The sequence below is a fragment of the Curcuma longa genome, chromosome 11, assembly GCF_044706935.1.
Source record: "Curcuma longa cultivar G26 ecotype Majalengka, Jawa Barat chromosome 11, ITB_CL_G26_1.1, whole genome shotgun sequence".
NCBI classification, from domain to species: Eukaryota; Viridiplantae; Streptophyta; class Magnoliopsida; order Zingiberales; family Zingiberaceae; genus Curcuma; species Curcuma longa.
The window spans coordinates 29,174,122-29,191,669 of record NC_133871.1 but is presented as its reverse complement, the minus strand read 5'-3'; the positions used below and the strand labels follow the sequence as shown (position 1 = coordinate 29,191,669).

Here is a 17,548-nt window from a genome sequence, read left to right as displayed (position 1 = left end):
AGTCCACTTCCATACACATGGATGTCATACCAATCAATGACAGGCCAGCAAACACACTTTTCTATTAAAGATGCGTCGACCTTTCTATGTCCTGGATTTTAGACCATAAGATGTGCAGTAAATTTGTCTTACATGCAGTTGGAAGCATTACTGACAGTTTTAGGAACTTGAGCACTTTGAACATGCTAAGAATCACATCAGTAAACATTGTGAAATATTAACATAAGCTCAGTTAGTTTTGAGCATTCAAGATTATCGCATGCTAGAAAAAGTTTCAGGTATCATAGTACAAGAGCCAATAAAACAGTGTTGTAAATTGGAAGATTCTTGTTAATGAGATTTTGTTATATTTACTTCCAAGATACTTTTGATCAGCAGTCAGTACTCTCGCGTTAAATTCATGTTAGTACGCAAATTGGTGGATTTAACTGAAGGGATATACAATGAGGAGTTCAAAGGTTAGGTTAGAAATCATCAAACTCACCATAAGCAATGAGAATGATTATCAAATGATTTCCAATTGAAAAAAGTTGGAGAAGGAACTGGATTCCCCAGAGCCGATCATGGCTGATCTCCTTATGAGTATTTGAAGACAAGACCTTCATCATTGACATCATCTCGATCAAACAATTAGGATGGTGGAAGTAGTCATAAAAACAACTCAAATCAATTGGGATATATTGCTAACACGAACAAGATTTGAATATATTTGGGTTTAAATTATCAGCATAAATATGATCTGGTGATAAACCCCCAAACCTTAAGCTTTCAGACGAGATCCAGTATATATTTATATAGATCAATCAATCAGTTTGGAAGATTGTAGCTAGTACTGGCAATAAAATTATTTCTTACATGTGTATCTTCAGATATGTGGATAGGAAATAGTGACAAGGGCAATTACTTGTAAGGTGAGAGGAAAATATATTCAATCCTCTTACCAGTGAAGTGATCAAGATATTGTCATATCTTAATGATATTAGTTAGGAAAGTGACATATGACAGTAACAGTTTGCAATGAGTCCTGGAAGTTGTGACTTCCACGACACATTTCAGAATTTAATGCAGACCAGTGAAATATCCAACAGCATATAGAAGTTTATCAGAACATTTAGAAACTAGCTGAATATGTAACTTCAACTCAGATGCAATCTCTCTTATTCAATTAGCTTACCCAAATATTGCTGGTGAAAAAAGGCTGCATATATACTTTTAATTAACAAGTGACAGAAAATAGGATGAAGAAAGTTGCAACTTGCAAAAATGGGTCACATGGATGCCTAAATTGAAATTTAACATTTTCCCCAAATCAAGTGTTTATTTTGGAAACAATGCTAGTGGAGAAACAATTCACTGAGATATGTATTTGAGAGATTGTTAGTTACAAACATGATCTATTTTCAGAACTAAGACAACAAGAAAACCAACCACTGCTAAATCTACAAAAGCTGCACTGAACTGGACCTTTATAACAATGTCAATAAGGAACAAGAAAAACACATGTGGTGAGAGAGAATGCGTATCTGTGGCTGTAGAATGCTGAAAACCAAAGACCAATGGCATCCACCAGATAGCAACTTCATGAAGTTTTTGGACGTTCAAGAGTTGCTACCAGCCTACAAAAGATTCAACTTTGTGCAAAATACATCCACAGAGGCCCATGACAAAAATGACAGATACATTCTTCACTTCCTCACGCAGGAGTTGGAGCATAAACCTGGAAGTGGCAGGAATCCGAGTTCCAATATAAAGATAAAATCTTTAGTCGACATCCAGCAACTCTTCCGCAGAGGTTTCTGTAAGTCGCATGAACATCTCAAACCTTCGCTTTTGTAAATGAAATACTATCTAACTAATTGGATCTACCAAATGCAAATGCTGTAAAATATTGAACTGTGTGATTATCTTACATGAGAAGATTAAATATCAAGAATGCGAGGCATTAAACATCCAAAAACAAGATATGCGAATGTAAAATTACTAGTTCAAAGCGACAAAAATAACAGTTGAATATTACCGGAACAATTTAATTGAAATAACGCACAATTTAATGACACGGCCACAGCAATCTTCAGGATGACACACCGGGATGCGGATCGGGAGAACAACAATCAAATCAAATCAAACCAAACCAAAAGGAACGCAGAGGGAGGAGAAGCGATTGATGGTCGCAGCAAAAGCGAGTAAAAGGGGCGACGCCTGAATTCCCAATTCGCGACGGTGCTACGAATTTCTGATGATTTACTTTTGATGGAATTTAATGTGAATACTTTATATCCCTTTATAAATTTATTTTTAATTTTTTTTAAAAAAAACTTAAAATATATAATTCATCATCCTCGATTAATTAATCGATTCAAAAAATTAAAAATTTAAATTATAAAAAAAATAAAAGGCCTGCTGCCACATAAATAAAAGTCCATGACAATACACCAAACTAATTTAAAAAAAAAACTTCAATGAATTAAGTAGAATTCATGTTTTAATATTTATAAAAATAGGTATGCAACTTTAAAATTAATTTAGAATTCAATTTCGTTTGCTGGATATTGAAGTGAATAATAAATTACCACCATCAAAGACTGATATTTTAAGCATTTTAATTTAGCTGCATGTGTGTATACGTGGGTGCTCCCTCATCGTTGGAATCCTGGATGCTGTTGGAAAGGACTCAGCTGTCCTTCCAGAGCCCGGTTCGCTCTCCCCACTAGACCGTGAGAGGGAATTGAGGCCGTAGCTGGCGTCTCCTGAGCGGTAGCAAATAAACGGTGCGTGTCTTGACCATGCAGCGAATTGAGATTCCGCTTCCCTGCTCCGTCTCGTCTCACTCCGTCGTCTCAGACAAATCGGGTGGTAAAGATCGAGCTTTTGGACGGAAATGCCCTCGGAAAAGGACAGCGTGGTGAAGAAGTCTCCGGCAAAGTAGGATAGCGTCGTTGTGATTTCGGGCTCCGTGACCGTGAGTGTGGCTTTTACTTCGCCCGCTGCCGCTTTCGTCGCCAAGCAAGCAAGCGCGCTGCGATGAGTAGATCTGTCTCTTGACCTGGCGCTGTGCTCCGGCCGTGGGTCAAAGGCGACGGCTGTCCTCTTACGAGCTTCTGTACTCAGAGCAGGGAGATTAGGAGGAGCTTCTACGGTAGGGTTAGAGATTTTTGTTTCTGATTTTCTTGAGAACAAGGGGTTTTTTTTGGCTGATTTTCGCTTTCCTTTTTGCGGCGTTGAATGTGATGCTTTTTGTCCCCTAGTTGGATTTGTTTTTCACGATCTGGGGTTGAGAATCAAGGGCCGGATCCTGGAGTATGAATGCAAAACGAATATCGCTTGGATCGAGTAATCGTTGGATCACTGTGTGAAGAAATCGGGGGCTCGAAATCATGTAGTTGGACATTTTATCGAATCGGATGCCTTTAGATCTTGATTTTTTGTTCGTATTGATCGTATTTTGGATTTCATGCCCATTGTTAAAAGATTTGTTTTCCTCTCGTGAGAACACAACGCAGGATTGAAGAGTGAATCCATGGGGATTGGTGGTCGCTTACTCGTGTATCAACCGGATGAAAGTTAATACTATTTTGGGCACTGATCTGTATGAAATTTTCTCGAGAATTTCCAGTTTCGCTCTCAATCTTTTGTATTGTGCTTTTTTCTTAGCGCTGAAACCACACCACTAACATGAACTTAGCCAAGTTTTAGCTTAAAATTTTAAGGATATGGAATTGTGATACTTAATAATGTTTATTTCTTAGATATTTCAGTATGATATAATTGTTCTACCTTCCCGGTAATGTATGAATCATTTTAGATTTCATGAATTTCAGGCGGAACCTGTTTTCAGTACGAGTAAACCGTAGATGAAAGAATATTACTTGAGCTTTCTATGCCTAGATCAGCAAGTTATTCATGGCAAATTGATTTCTACTTAATTTTTCCTTTTTTCTTTCAGAAAATTAAGTGGTTATTCAGTCACTGAGATAAAGTCAGGCAGTTGTTTGCTAGTGAGGAACAGGAGTGTAGTTTGTGCATGCTTGTTGATAAAATGTTGGTTCCGAAACAATATCGTTGCACACACTCAGCTACATGCTTATGCACAAAGGGTCACTTGAGTGAGGATGCAATCTACCTTGTCTTCCAGCATCTGAACTGGAACCCAAGATTGATTGCAGTTATGTCTTGTGTTTGCAAATGGTTTGATGAGATTGCCAAGTGCGTCTTTTGGAAAGAGTTTTGCCGAACAAGGGCCCCAAAAATGATGCTGGATTTGCAGTCCTGTGGAAGTCACAGTGTTGATGGAAACTGGAAAGCACTTGGAAAGCTTCTCATTCATTGTTCAGGTAGCAGCATCTTTAGTATTGCCCATGTCCCAGGTCACTTTGTTTACAGGACTAGGTTTTCTAGGACTTCAGGAAAAAGCTTTCTTCTTCCACAGTGTAAGACAGACGTTTTGTACGTGTCAGACCCTTGTGAACATCTTGATCAAGGGGATGATGGCGATGTAGGAAGCTTTCGTGGTATGTTCAAATCATTTTCCGTGTCGAAGGTAAGGAAGATGCTTATTGATAGGCAGGCCCAATTCCATCCGACACAGGTGTGCCCATATTGCAAGGCAAAATTGTGGAATATGCTGCAGGCCAATATGATACCTAGGAGTGCTTGCGACAGGTTGGGTGCTTATGATGACAGCATTGAGTGTTTTGTATGTCTCAATGGGCACATGTTAGGTGCATGCACTCTGCTACCACTATCTGACTCCGAGGAAGCATCAGATTTTAACTAATGCTCAAGCATGCTCAAAATTTGTGTGAGGTTAGTTCTCTCCCTTCTGACTGACTGATTCCTGCGATAGATTGTTCATTGTTTGATAGCTGATTTTAGTGGATAAATTAGCAAAATATCAAAAATCTAGTTTTAAAGAGAAAGCTTTCCTCAGGATTTGAAGAATACTCACACAAACACAAATGAATGCTCGGATACTAATTTGAGAAAATGGGTATATGTATCTTATTCTTAGTCATTCCACTTGAAACAGCATAATTAAACTGTCTCTCTTCTTGCTTGTTATAGTGATGTTCTTTTCTTGTCTAATGACTAGAGAAAGCATGCAGAAGGATAATCAATGGATTTCCTCCCATTTTGTCAAGCCATAGTAACTGAAATCATAAAAATACAAGAGCTTATTTGGCTCTGTTAGCATAGGTACAGCTACCCTAATTTTCTATTTGCTTATTCAAATTAATGTAGATAGACCTGCTATCTGTATAACTGAATTATATGACTGCTCAAAATCATCATTTGCAGATACCAACTGCAATTGTAGCTCAGATGCATCTCTACCAGTATTAGATTGCAGATTGCGATGAATTTGTTTTTGCTATAACAAAGTGGCATTTTGGTTCTTGTAGTTTTGGAGGCTATTAATTATGTATCATGAAATGGTTCATAAGTTGACTTTTTGTTGGGAGCATGCTCTATTTCCAGGTGTTCCTGTTCAATGCAGTATATTGCTCTTCGCCGTTTAGCATGAAAAGAACTACACATTTTTGTAGAAACAGAAGAGGATTGATAAAAAATTGCTTTTTCATTATAGCAGTTGTGTCAACTCAACTCATAGCTGTCCGCTTGACCAAATGTTTTGCCTTTCTTGGATCCCTCAATAACCACATATTTTAGATTAATCTGCTGAGAGTATCTTATTTCATCGAAAAATAGTTGCTTTTTTTGGTAATTCTTTTGCTCATCCTAGTTCAAGTCTCTCTCTGTTTATGCACAGAAGTTTCAGTTGGCGGGGACTGACAAAGAAAATCGAGCAGATGATGATACTATCAGCAGCAATCTGGTGTGTTGCATGCCTCAAATGCTGTCGTATGATGAGCCCAGAGATCAGAACTTGTTTGAAGAACAAGAGAAAAATTGCAGCATGAGGAAGTGAATGAGTATTGATATGGAGAATCTTGTTTGAATGCTGCATCAAAATTCAAGACTAAAACTGTTTGGAAGACCAAAAGTTTGGAGTTCTTTTTCTTGCTTGGAAAACCAAAATTTTTATTATCGCTTAAATACTATGCTTCCTTGGCCACGTTTTAATGTTTACCTCGAGGAACGGTGATGGTCTTGCAAGATTTATAACAGTTTGTATAAAGTAGATAAAATTCCCAAGAATTATGCTACAACAGTAAGTTATTTTTCGTAGCGATTTAACATTCGATTAAGTAAAGTGTAGTTATATACGGATATTTAAATTCTTTCAATTTTAATGTATATACATACATTAAAAAAATGTTTCATGTTTTTGAAGGCTTGTTTATTTTAAAAATTTAGTAATTGCAAGTATTTCTAAGAGTGATATTCAATTAATCAATTTAAGCAAATCCAAATTTAATGGCGCTTCGGTAAAAAACAAAAAACCTACGTCGCCTGAGAGATTCGAACTCTCGCGGGGAAACCCCATGTACTTAGCAGGCACACGCCTTAACCACTCGGCCAAAGCGACGTTGTTGGAACCAAGTGTTTCTAAATATTACTTTACTCGTTTTCTATATAGTTTTAAATCTACTGCTAAAATTTTCGCCGGACGAACCCTGCAAAGTTCATAAACTTCTAAGCCTCACCGTTCTACGTTAAATTTACTATAAATCAATGTAAATAATGATGTTCTTCGAAAAGTATAGTTCGACGAAAATTACTACCCGAAGTAACTAAAACAAAGACAGTCACACTTCAATTGTTTAATGTGTCCGTTCTGCTTTTTAAGTCGGACCTTAAATTGCAAGCGACAAAAGAAAGGATTCACATGAGCTCGAGGTTGATGCAAATTTAAATTCAACGTTGAGAACGATGCCCATCTGAATCGACCTCCATAAATACTTCCCGATCTATTCGATAAAAACTTTATTTGAGATCAAATTAATCACTTTCAGAATTAGTTAGTGGATCATCAAAACTGAATACGTAGATTATAAACAAAAAAAACAAACTGAGGTTCCTTTCAGAGAGGCTATTCTTCCCAAGGTAGCCAAATTTGATACTTGATCAGGCAATTCTCCACTTTACTGATATTATTCAGGAACCTCCATATTAAAGGTACAAAAAGGAAAGAGTAGTAGGGCTACAGAGTATGAACCAAGAGATGCATAGATACTGACATGCAAATTTCTTTTTAGATGATATACATTGAAGTCTCCAAATCTCCACTTTTTTTAACGAGAGGAGCTTCAAGCTTGAACTCTTAGTAAACCCAGAGATATTTGACTTGTAATTTAATGAGAGGATAAATCCACTCCGTTATGGATGAAATCTCATATGCTTCACAATAAGCTCTCGTATATATATACCTTCTTAGAGAACTGTGAAGAGTTGCTTGCAAATGAGGAGATGAGAGCAAGAGCATCCATGCTGTTGGAGAAGCCTTAACTGAACATTAATGGAGGAGCAAATTAGTAGTTCATCCAAAAAGAAAGAAAGAAAGAAATTACCAACTTGTTTTCTCATAGCAAATAAGTAGTCCATGAAAAGAAATTCTTTCATTTAAGGCAAAGAAAAAGACTCCTACAGAAGCAGCAGTGCAATCATCATTCACCGTGTAGAAGCTAGTTATGAAGAAAAAAACAAAGACAGACAGACCATACGAATGAAAATAATTATTAAATCTGAACCATAAGAGAAAGGAATAAGTTCTCTAAAGAATCCACCAGGTTTCGCTCTTTACTGGATCCCCCAATTAGGCCACAGCAGGCATATCTGCAAGCCACGGGTCCAGTGGCTTTCCGATAGAATAAACAATGAAGCCAATCTGCCTAAGCTTCTCAGGGTCTACCACATTGCGACCGTCAAAGATGAAGGCAGGCTTCTGCATGTTCTCGAAGATTTTAGCATAGTCTAGTTTCTTAAACTCATCCCACTCAGTCAGGATGCATACTCCATGTGCCCCCTTGGTGGCTTCATAAGCATCCCAGGTCACTGTCACCTCCTTCACTGCTGTTGGGCTCATTGGCTGGAGGTGGATCGGGTGATCCCAATCGAATTTGTTCATTGCAAGATCACGCTGGATCTGGTCCTCAGTCACCTGCGGATCATAGATGCTGATCTTGGCCTTATCACCCAGAAGGCCCTTGCAAACATCGATAGCTGGAGTCTCCCTTGTGTCACCAGTATCCTTCTTGAAGGCAAACCCAAGAATGGCAATCTTCTTGCCTGAAACAGTATTGAACATGGAGGCGACAACACGGTTCACGAACCTGCTCTTTTGGTAGTCATTGATCTTGATGACTTGCTTCCAGTAGTTGGCCACCTCAGGGAGACCATTGCATTCACATATGTAAACCAAGTTGAGGATGTCTTTCTGGAAGCATGAGCCACCAAATCCAACACTAGCATTCAGGAACTTGGGTCCAATTCTGCTATCCTTGCCAACAGAATAGGCTACCTCAACCACATTTGCCCCTGTTGCCTCACAGAGGGCTGAAATGGCATTCACTGATGAGATCCTCTGAGCTAGGAAGGCATTGGCAGCAAGCTTGGACAGTTCAGCAGACCATAGATTGGTGGTGATAATTCTCTCCTCAGGAACCCAGTTGGCATACACATTCTTCAGAGCTTGGATAGCCTTCTGCCCCTCGGGAGTCTCCCGACCACCGATGAGGACGCGATCGGGGTTAAATAGGTCCTGAATTGCTGTACCCTCTGCAAGGAACTCTGGATTTGAGAGTATTTGGTAGTTGATGCCTTTGCTGTTGTGGGTTAAAATCTTCTCAATAGCCTCTGCAGTCTTGACAGGGACAGTGGACTTCTCGACCACAATCTTGTCCGACTGTGAGACATCAGCTATCATGCGAGCAGCACTCTCCCAGTAGGTAAGATCAGCAGCCTTACCAGCACCAAGACCATGAGTTTTGGTTGGAGTGTTTACCGAGACAAAGATGATATCAGCTTCGCGAATGTATTTCTCTACATCAGTGCTAAAGAAGAGATTTTTTCCTCTGCGCTGCTTTACAACTTCATCAAGTCCTGGCTCATAGATTGGGAGTTGGTCACTGTTCCATGCAGCAATTCGAGCAGTAGATATGTCTACAACTATCACTTCAACGGAAGGGCATTTCAGAGCAATGACAGCCATTGTTGGACCACCAACATAGCCAGCACCAATGCAGCAAATCTTCACCATGTTTGTATAGATGGCCTGAATCAATTAAATCAAGAAAAGTAGCAGCCCGTGAGAAAACGCAAAAGTAAAGCTTGAGTTACGGTATGAAACAAAAAGTTCATGACCATTACAGTTATTCCTCATTTAACGTCTGTCAGTTCCACCAAAATTATTCAAAAATCAGAAGATAAGTTAAGCAGTAACTTACTGATAAGATAAGACTAGATTCAGATAAAGATTCCGAAGTTTACTGGTGCATATTTTTCTTTTACAATTTTTCCGTAAACGTGAATGGTAATCAACCAAGGTCAAAATCTCTTAGAAGATAAATTTTTAACCCTTGTAGCATGCAGTCTATTGCAATGATAACTAGATCAGATGAGAAAATTCTTATGGTCTTTAAATGAGAGTTTTAGATCCCATGCGGATCGTGAATATCATTTTTTTATTTTAGACAAAAACCAAAACATTGCGTATAACAACATTGTTTCTAGGTCGACGTATAAGATTCAGAGATCGAACAAGGTCTGGTCTTTAACATTTGAAGATCATAAGATTAAACAGCAGATATATATAAGGATCCGTGTTCTTCGGCAAGACCTTCCTAGAAGATCCGATTGCTTTTGAAGCATCCAAGCTAAAACTTATGTCGATCGATCCAAAATTTGAACAAAATTCAAACCCGTAATTACACCACGAAGTCTTACAAGGATTAATAGATCTAGCGTTTTGTCCACTACAATGAAAGAGTAACAAGATTCTTTCTACAAGAAACAGCACCACAAAGATCAAAAAGATTTAAAGAATAGCAAACCTTCAGATCAATGAAAAAAATACCTTCTCGGTAGATCTGCTCACCTACTCTCTTTACAATGAAGATATAATCGCAAGAGAGCGCAAGATCCGAGTTCCAGAGGGAACGAGGAGAGTGGAGAGAAAGAGGAACTCCGTGAGCGGAGAAGAACGGAAGAGGTCAATATGTCCTTAAATAGCAAAGCCCAGGGCCATCCCCTCCCTCAAAGAGAGTCGGGTCCATTTCCTGATTTACCAAACACCACAAATTTTTTTCTTTTGATTTATTTATCAACAAAATATGAAATTATAAGATAAAATCAATTTAATTTTTTAAAAAGTAGGATTTTAATATCATATAATTTGATACTTTGAAGAATTAGGTTATTTTTATTTTTGAAAAATATATAATTAATCTACAATTTTTTATATAATTCTATATTGTTATTAAAATAAGATGAATTACTAGGAAGACATGCACAAATAGCCACCTTATCGAAAGTGTCAATTATTAGTCCAAACAAAAACAAAATTAAATTTGAATAATCATTTTTTTTATCCAGGATATCTTGTCGATCGCCAATAGCTATAAGAAAACATCGATCGATCAAATCTTGAACTTTATTCGAAGTTGTTGCCATGCATTTCGTCTTGATACATCAGGCACGCGAGAAGATATCGATCATTTAATTTGTTCTTCAAATCACTGTGCCTTGATAGCTTCGATAAAGGTCTTCAAATTCTCGAACGAAGCGCCTCCTTCTTTAACGTTCCTTTATTTCATATGTTTTTGAGCGATCTCCTTCAACGTCGATGCTCTTGCTCTCATTTCCTCATTTGGAAGCAACTCTTCTACCTTGGATTTGATCTGTTCCCGCTTGACGATCCCACTCTCGTCAGGCGTCAAGCGCAGACCCACCTTCCAATCGTCACAAATGTAGCTCTGGTTCTGGAATTGGTCGGCAAAATATGGCCAACAGAGGAAGAGCTTCCCGTTCCTGACGCCTTCCATGGTGGAGTTCCAACCGCAGTGAGACACGAAGCAAGCGACAGAAGGGTGAGCCAGCACCTTCTGTTGAGGCGCCCAAGCCACAACCCTCCCTCTGTCTCCGACGCGCTCTTTGAATCCATCCGGATAAGCATCGTCAGAGTCGCCGGTGAGGTCGGGGCGAACCACCCACAAGAACGGTCGACCAGTCGCCTCCAGCCCGAGCGCGAACTCCTGGAACTGGCCGCGGTCGAAGATGGTGAAGCTCCCGAAAGCCACGTAGATGACGGAACCCGGCTGCTGCTCGTCGAGCCACGACAAGCAGGCCGCGTCCTCCGGCCAGAAGTGCCCCACAGCGCGGCTCGGCCGGAGGCCGGTGAGCAGCGGCCCGATGGGAAGAATCTTTGGGTTGTTGCGGAAGGTTGGCTCTTCGAGCTCTTTGAAGGAGTTGCAGATGATGAACTCCGCGACGTCGATGAACCTGTTGCTGTTGAGGATGTAGTTAAAGATGATTTCTTTGGTTCTGCCACCTCCAATTATGTTCCATATGAAGTGGGACGCGTCGATGAATGGCATGCCGGGGCCGAGCTGGAACGTCTCCTGTTCAGAGATCGGTGTGCCTGTAAAATAAGAAACCGGCTTTACTTTTGCAGGATCAAACTATTTGGAATCATTAGCTAGTTACCATCGCCGTCGATGACGCCTCTCGAAACCAACTCCGGAATTCTCAGCATAGTGGCCAGCATCAGGGCTGCCGCCGGCCAGAACGCGGCTGATCGGAGACCCTTCTTCCGGCCAACCTCCAGCGCCCATCCCATGCCATCATCCACCAAGATGCAAGTCATCGGATCCTCTGTTTCGTGGCTCTTCTCGATTAGCTCCTCCAAGCACCGCGGCATCACGTTCATGAATGCTTCCGTGAGCCTCCCGAGATCGTTCCGGTCTTCCTCCGGCCCTAATCCGTCAGGGACCGAGACCAGGTCGATCTGCTCCACGGTGCTCTCCGCGGACAAGGCGGCGCGGACGCGCTCGTGGTTGAATTCGGTATTGACGAAGGTGACTTTGAAGCCGTGATCCACCAAGCAGTGGCAGAGCTCCATGAGGGGAATGACATGGCCTTGAGCAGGGTATGGCAGAGCGAGAACATGCGGCAAACCCATGCAGCTTTGCTAGATTTCCAGTTACTTTCTTACACATTACAAATTAAACTTGCCCGACGTACTTATACTGGACAGCTTAATCTGGATCTTGTGGAGTCTGCATTGGTAACTCTAACGCTGTTTGCTGCCGCTTCTTGTTCTTGTTGCAGACGTACAATGTCGTCATCGAATCTAGAGGCATTCAGTTGGCGCTAGCTATAGATGCTGCCGGCATTTTGTCTCGGATTTGATGTCGCCATGAACTCCAGAAATTTCTGTTGGTTTGCTATTTGCGTAAGATTGGCAACATATGTCATAAGATTACATTAATTATCTTAATTAATTAGGCCTTGAAAGAATCCATAAAGGTCTTAAGATTCTCCAGCGAACCGCCTCCTTCGTTTATGTTCTGCTGAGCGTTCTCCTTCAACATGGATGCCCTTGTTCTCATCTCCTCGTTCGAAAGCAACGCTTCTACCTTGGATTTGACCTGTTCCAGCTTAACGATCCCACTCTCGTCAGGAGTCAAGCGCAGACCCACCTTCCAATTGTCACAAATATAGCTCTGGTTCAGGAACTGGTCTCCAAAATATGGCCAGCAAAGGAAGAGCTTCCCGTTCCTGACGCCTTCCATGGTGGAGTTCCAACCGCAGTGGGACACGAAGCAAGCGACAGAAGGGTGCGCCAGCACCTTCTGTTGAGGTGCCCAAGCCACAACCCTCCCTCTGTCTCCGACACGCTCTTTGAATCCATCCGGATAAGCATCGGAACAGTCGCCGCTGTCGGTGAGGTCTGGCCGGACCACCCACAAGAACGGTCGGCCAGTCGCCTCCAGCCCGAGCGCGAACTCCTGGAACTGGCCGCGGTCGAAGATGGTGAAGCTCCCGAAAGCCACGTAGGAGACGACTTGTCAAAAACCAATCCAACAGGAAATGATCCGTCAAAAGTTGACTCATCAATCATTAGAGGTTGACCCACTCGAAGTGGACTTGCCAAAAGAGATGACAAGAGCTCAACTGATATATAGGAGTCAAACCATTCCTTGGTCTTGGACCGATGATTTTAAATTTTAGGTAACTTTTACAAAGACCACATTGGAATAATACCTTTAAATTAGTGAAAACTCTTTTTATCAACTTTTAAATATTGTTCCATGGAGATATGCATCAATTGTCAAGTATAATTTATGATGTAAGGCTGTGTGATTAATTGTGATATATTGTAATTAAGCTAAATAATGCATGCTCGAAAGAGGATTAGTTATAGCATATGAAGGTAAAGGTGTAAAGAAATATAATCATCTATGACAATTAGGTTAAGATAGTATATGTACTAATTAGAGGAATTAGTAATTTATTTACTCTAAAGAAACGATAATAGAAATGCAATATCAAGAAGGAGAAGAAAAAAAATAATGGTTGGATCTCAAACAAAAAATTCCCGAAGGTGAAGTAGCAGGTCCTTACATCTATAAAAATTATAAACGAGTATTTCAAAATTTTCAATAATATAACAGTATGAGTTTGTATCCTTCGTAGATTTATAAATAGGACTTGCGAATATTCATGCGACAGTATGCATAAGAATAAAAGAGTGGTTATACAATTGTCAGATCTAGTTCCTTCGGATATCTTCTTTTTTATAAATAATGTCAAAAAGAAATGGAAGCAATTAAATTAAAGGTTGTCAAACCTAGTCTCCTCCTGCACTATCATAATGGTGTCGTCTAGATGACGTGGAAATGCTCTTGTGATGGCTATATAAATCTTAAAAAATATTTTTTCTGGATCTTCCTCTTTTCTTCTGCTTCTTTTCCTTGAACTGCTCTCTCCTTTTTCATGAAATCCTAACTTGAGCGTTGGAATAATTTGTCGAGATTCTCCAGAGCCAATCTAACCTTCCATTGAAGTGTATTTCAAGTTCTCTTCATTTTTTCGATCGGTTCTTTCAAAAATCATACACGTCAGATAATTCATTCATTGATGACGGAATAGTAATATCCTTTGATTGACTACTAGGCATTAAAATTCATGCATATAAGTAAGAAAAATATCATAAATTTATTATTACATTTGTAAAATAAAGAAAAGATCGTCTTAGAGATCAAAACAACTCAACATAATAATATAATAATATATGATGGAATCATGCACATGAGATTTAGTGTAGATCATATATTTTAGACATTTTAAATGAATGTTCTTAGTTGATTGAGTGCTCCGTCAAGATAATCGGGCAAAAGTTAAAGAATGCTCTTTTATTTTCTCTTTTATTTTCAAATCATGAGAACGTTTCATTTTACTATTCAATTATGTACAATTACCCAAAAGATATTCAATTTTGATTTTTTTTATCAAAAAAATATTTTATATTATTTAATATTGTTATTTTTCATCTTACATCTCGAATTGATTGGATGTGTTGTAACTGCTAAGGTTTAGTATATGTTAAAACATGAATTTATGCCATTTTTATTTATGTTGTAATAATTATGATATTAGATATTATAATTGTTACAATGTAAATTTATACTATTTTATTTGAGTTATGATGTTTTAACTACTATAATACAGCCGATCAATTTAAAAATTAGATGGAAGATAATAATATTTAAACAATAATTGAGGAATTATATACATCTAAATAGTAAAATAAGATTTTTTAATAAAAAAATTAAAATTGAATACTTTTTGATGGTTTAAAAAAAACATCTTTTTAAAATTTTGTCCAAATAAGAGAGCTATTTTTTTCTCGTAAATTACTTTTCCCACCCCTTGACATAGCACCCCCCTCCGCTCCTCTCTCTCCCCTATTCAAATGACATTTTTATCCTTTTTTTCTTCATTTTTTTATTTTATTTTACTTATATATATATATATATATATTTTAATTAATTTTTTAGTTTTATTTTTAAATTAATTTTATTTATTATTTTTTCATTAATACTTATATATATATTTTAGTTTTATTTAATTTTATTTTAAAATTAATTTTGTTTATTATTTTTTAAATTTTATATAATTTTATTTTTTTAATCAATTTTATTTATTATTTTTTTATAAATTTTTTTTATTTTATATAATTTTTAATATAGTTTAGAATTTCTTTCTTTTTTAAATTACTTTTCTAATTTGACATTTAAATTATTCCTATCAAACTATTTGACTCTGAGTCTTCTCTCCCTTTAAATCATCTCTCCGTTATTTTTAAATAAAATTAATTTAAAAAATAAAACTAAATAAACATTTAAAAAATTAAAAATAAATAAAAAAAAGATAGACAGCCACCCACCTCTCACCTACCCTCTCTCTCCCTTTCAAATGACATTTACTCGACGTGATCGCGAAAAAAAAAAAAAAGGATCTCCACGTTATCATGCAAACATCTTGCTGTCAATGATTTAATACCATAAATAATAATAATAATAATAAAATCGTGGTAATTTTAATAAAGGATTAAAAGATAAATCCGATACTCTCTTATAGTCGGTCCCAAGAGGTTTCATTCAAATACACACATTAAACGCATAATTAAGCATGTTATTTCTAATGCATAAGCGATACTATGCCTTGAAAGCATTTATAAAGGTCTTCAGATTCTCGAAAGAAGCGCCTCCTTCTTTAATGTTCCTTTGAGCGATCTCCTTCAACGTCGATGCTCTTGTTCTCATCGCCTCGTTCGAAAGCAACTCTTCTACCTTGGATTTGACCTGTTCCCGCTTCACGATCCCACTCTCGTCAGGCGTCAAGCGTAGACCCACCTTCCAATCGTCACAAATGTAGCTCTGGTTCTGGAATTGGTCGGTAAAATATGGCCAACAGAGGAAGAGCTTCCCGTTCCTGACGCCTTCCATGGTGGAGTTCCAACCGCAGTGGGACACGAAGCAAGCGACAGAAGGGTGAGCCAGCACCTTCTGTTGAGGCGCCCAAGCCACAACCCTCCCTCTGTCTCCGACACGCTCTTTGAATCCATCCGGATAAGCATCGGCAGAGTCGCCGGTGAGGTCGGGGCGGACCACCCACAAGAACGGTCGGCCAGTCGCCTCCAGCCCGAGCGCGAACTCCTGGAACTGGCCGCGGTCGAAGATGGTGAAGCTCCCGAAAGCCATGTAGACGACGGAATCCGGCTGCTGCTCGTCGAGCCACGACAAGCAGGCCGCGTCCTCCGGCCAGAAATGCCCCACGGCGCGGCTCGGCCGTAGGCCGGTTAGCAGCGGCCCGATGGAAAGAATCTTTGGATTGTAGCGGTAGGTAGGCTCTTCGAGCTCTTTGAAGGAGTTGCAGAGGACGAACTCCGCGACGTCGATGGCCCTGTTGTTGTTGAGGATGTTGTTAAACATGATTTCTTTGTTTCTGCCACCTCCACATAGGTTCCATACCAACTGGGGTGCGTCGATGAATGGCAAGCCGGGACCGAGCTGGAAAGTTTCGTGTTCTGAGATCGGTGTGCCTGTAAAAAGATAAACAGTTGGAACTATTGCAAGATGAAAACTATTTGGAAATCTTTGGTCTCTCATTAATCATATACTCACAATCATCTGACCAAAAAACAAAACAAAAATCAATTACCATCGGCATCGATGACGCCTCTCGAAATCAACTCCGGAATGCTCAGCAAAGTAGCCAGCATCTGGGCTGCCGCCGACCAGAAAGCGGCTAACCGGAGACCCTTCTTCCGGCCAACCTCCAGCGCCCATCCCATGGTCACATCCACCAACATGCAAGTCATCGGATCCTCTGTTTCGTCGCTCTTCTCTATTAGTTCCTCCAAGCACCGCGGCATCACGTTCACGAATGATTCCGTGAGCCTCCCGAGATCGTTCCTGTCTTCCTCCGGCCCTAATCCGTCAGGGATCGAGACCAGAGCGATCTGCTCCACGGTGCTCTCGTCGGACAAGGCGCCGAGGACTCGCTGGTGATTGAATTCGGTATTGACGAAGGTGACCTTGAAGCCGTGATCCACCAAGCAGTGGCAGAGCTCCATGAGGGGAATGACATGACCTTGAGCAGGGTAAGGCACAGCGAGAACGTGTGGCAGAGCCATTCAGAAACAAGAGAGAGAGAGGAGGAGGAGGAAGAAACAAATGCACCTTCAGTGGTGGAGTTATTGAGATATTATAGGTGTTTAATTTTTTTATTCTCCTACGACGGCATTTTAACGTTATCGAAAATAAAATATTCCCTTTTTTGTCTCGTATCTTAACGACTCCGTTATTATAAAATACGAAATCTTTTTCTGAGATCGATTATATGGGATCACTTTTAAACGACAGATTTCATCTTTTATAAAAAAAATTTTTTTAATAATTTATTTTCTTTAAAAAGGCCGGAGGTCATCTTGGAGAGACCGTGACAGATTCACTTTTTACTACCAAAATAGAAAATTTTACTATCTCACGCTATTTTTAAAAAATCTCCCACCAAAAAAAAGTATTTAATATGTTATTATTTATATTTATATATTTTTATAAATAATAATTGATATAATATAATT

The 17,548-nt window shown here is 39.3% G+C and overlaps 3 protein-coding genes and 1 non-coding gene across 5 annotated transcripts; 1 reads left to right on the top strand and 3 right to left on the bottom strand.

Annotated features, from left to right (window-relative positions):
- The first annotated feature begins 2,939 nt into the window (after positions 1–2,939).
- LOC141836897 (EID1-like F-box protein 2) lies at positions 2,940–6,087 on the top strand. The gene is made up of 3 exons (XM_074724362.1): positions 2,940–3,136; positions 3,944–4,803; positions 5,768–6,087. Exon 2 carries the CDS (start codon positions 4,022–4,024, stop codon positions 4,772–4,774), a length of 753 nt encoding a protein of 250 aa, XP_074580463.1. The 5' UTR covers positions 2,940–3,136; positions 3,944–4,021; the 3' UTR covers positions 4,775–4,803; positions 5,768–6,087.
- A 318-nt stretch (positions 6,088–6,405) lies between these two features.
- TRNAS-GCU (transfer RNA serine (anticodon GCU)) lies at positions 6,406–6,487 on the bottom strand. The gene has a single exon. It is a non-coding gene; the product is annotated as a tRNA-Ser (tRNA).
- A 1,015-nt stretch (positions 6,488–7,502) lies between these two features.
- On the bottom strand, positions 7,503–10,082 carry LOC141842092 (UDP-glucose 6-dehydrogenase 4-like). Of its 2 annotated transcripts, none has more exons than XM_074730308.1 (2): positions 9,974–10,082; positions 7,503–9,172 (listed from the first exon to the last, which is right to left on the bottom strand). In XM_074730308.1, exon 2 carries the CDS (start codon positions 9,155–9,157, stop codon positions 7,715–7,717), a length of 1,443 nt encoding a protein of 480 aa, XP_074586409.1. In that variant the 5' UTR covers positions 9,158–9,172; positions 9,974–10,082; the 3' UTR covers positions 7,503–7,714. The 2 variants fall into 2 exon arrangements, with proteins under 2 accessions (XP_074586409.1, XP_074586410.1); XM_074730309.1 differs by having other exon boundaries at positions 9,995–10,082.
- A 621-nt stretch (positions 10,083–10,703) lies between these two features.
- LOC141841357 (UDP-glycosyltransferase 85A3-like) lies at positions 10,704–17,100 on the bottom strand. The gene is made up of 4 exons (XM_074729517.1): positions 16,624–17,100; positions 15,751–16,504; positions 11,602–12,041; positions 10,704–11,536 (listed from the first exon to the last, which is right to left on the bottom strand). The coding sequence occupies exons 1-4, from the start codon at positions 17,096–17,098 to the stop codon at positions 10,704–10,706; spliced, it is 2,502 nt and encodes an 833-aa protein (XP_074585618.1). The 5' UTR covers positions 17,099–17,100.
- Between the last annotated feature and the right edge of the window lie 448 nt (positions 17,101–17,548).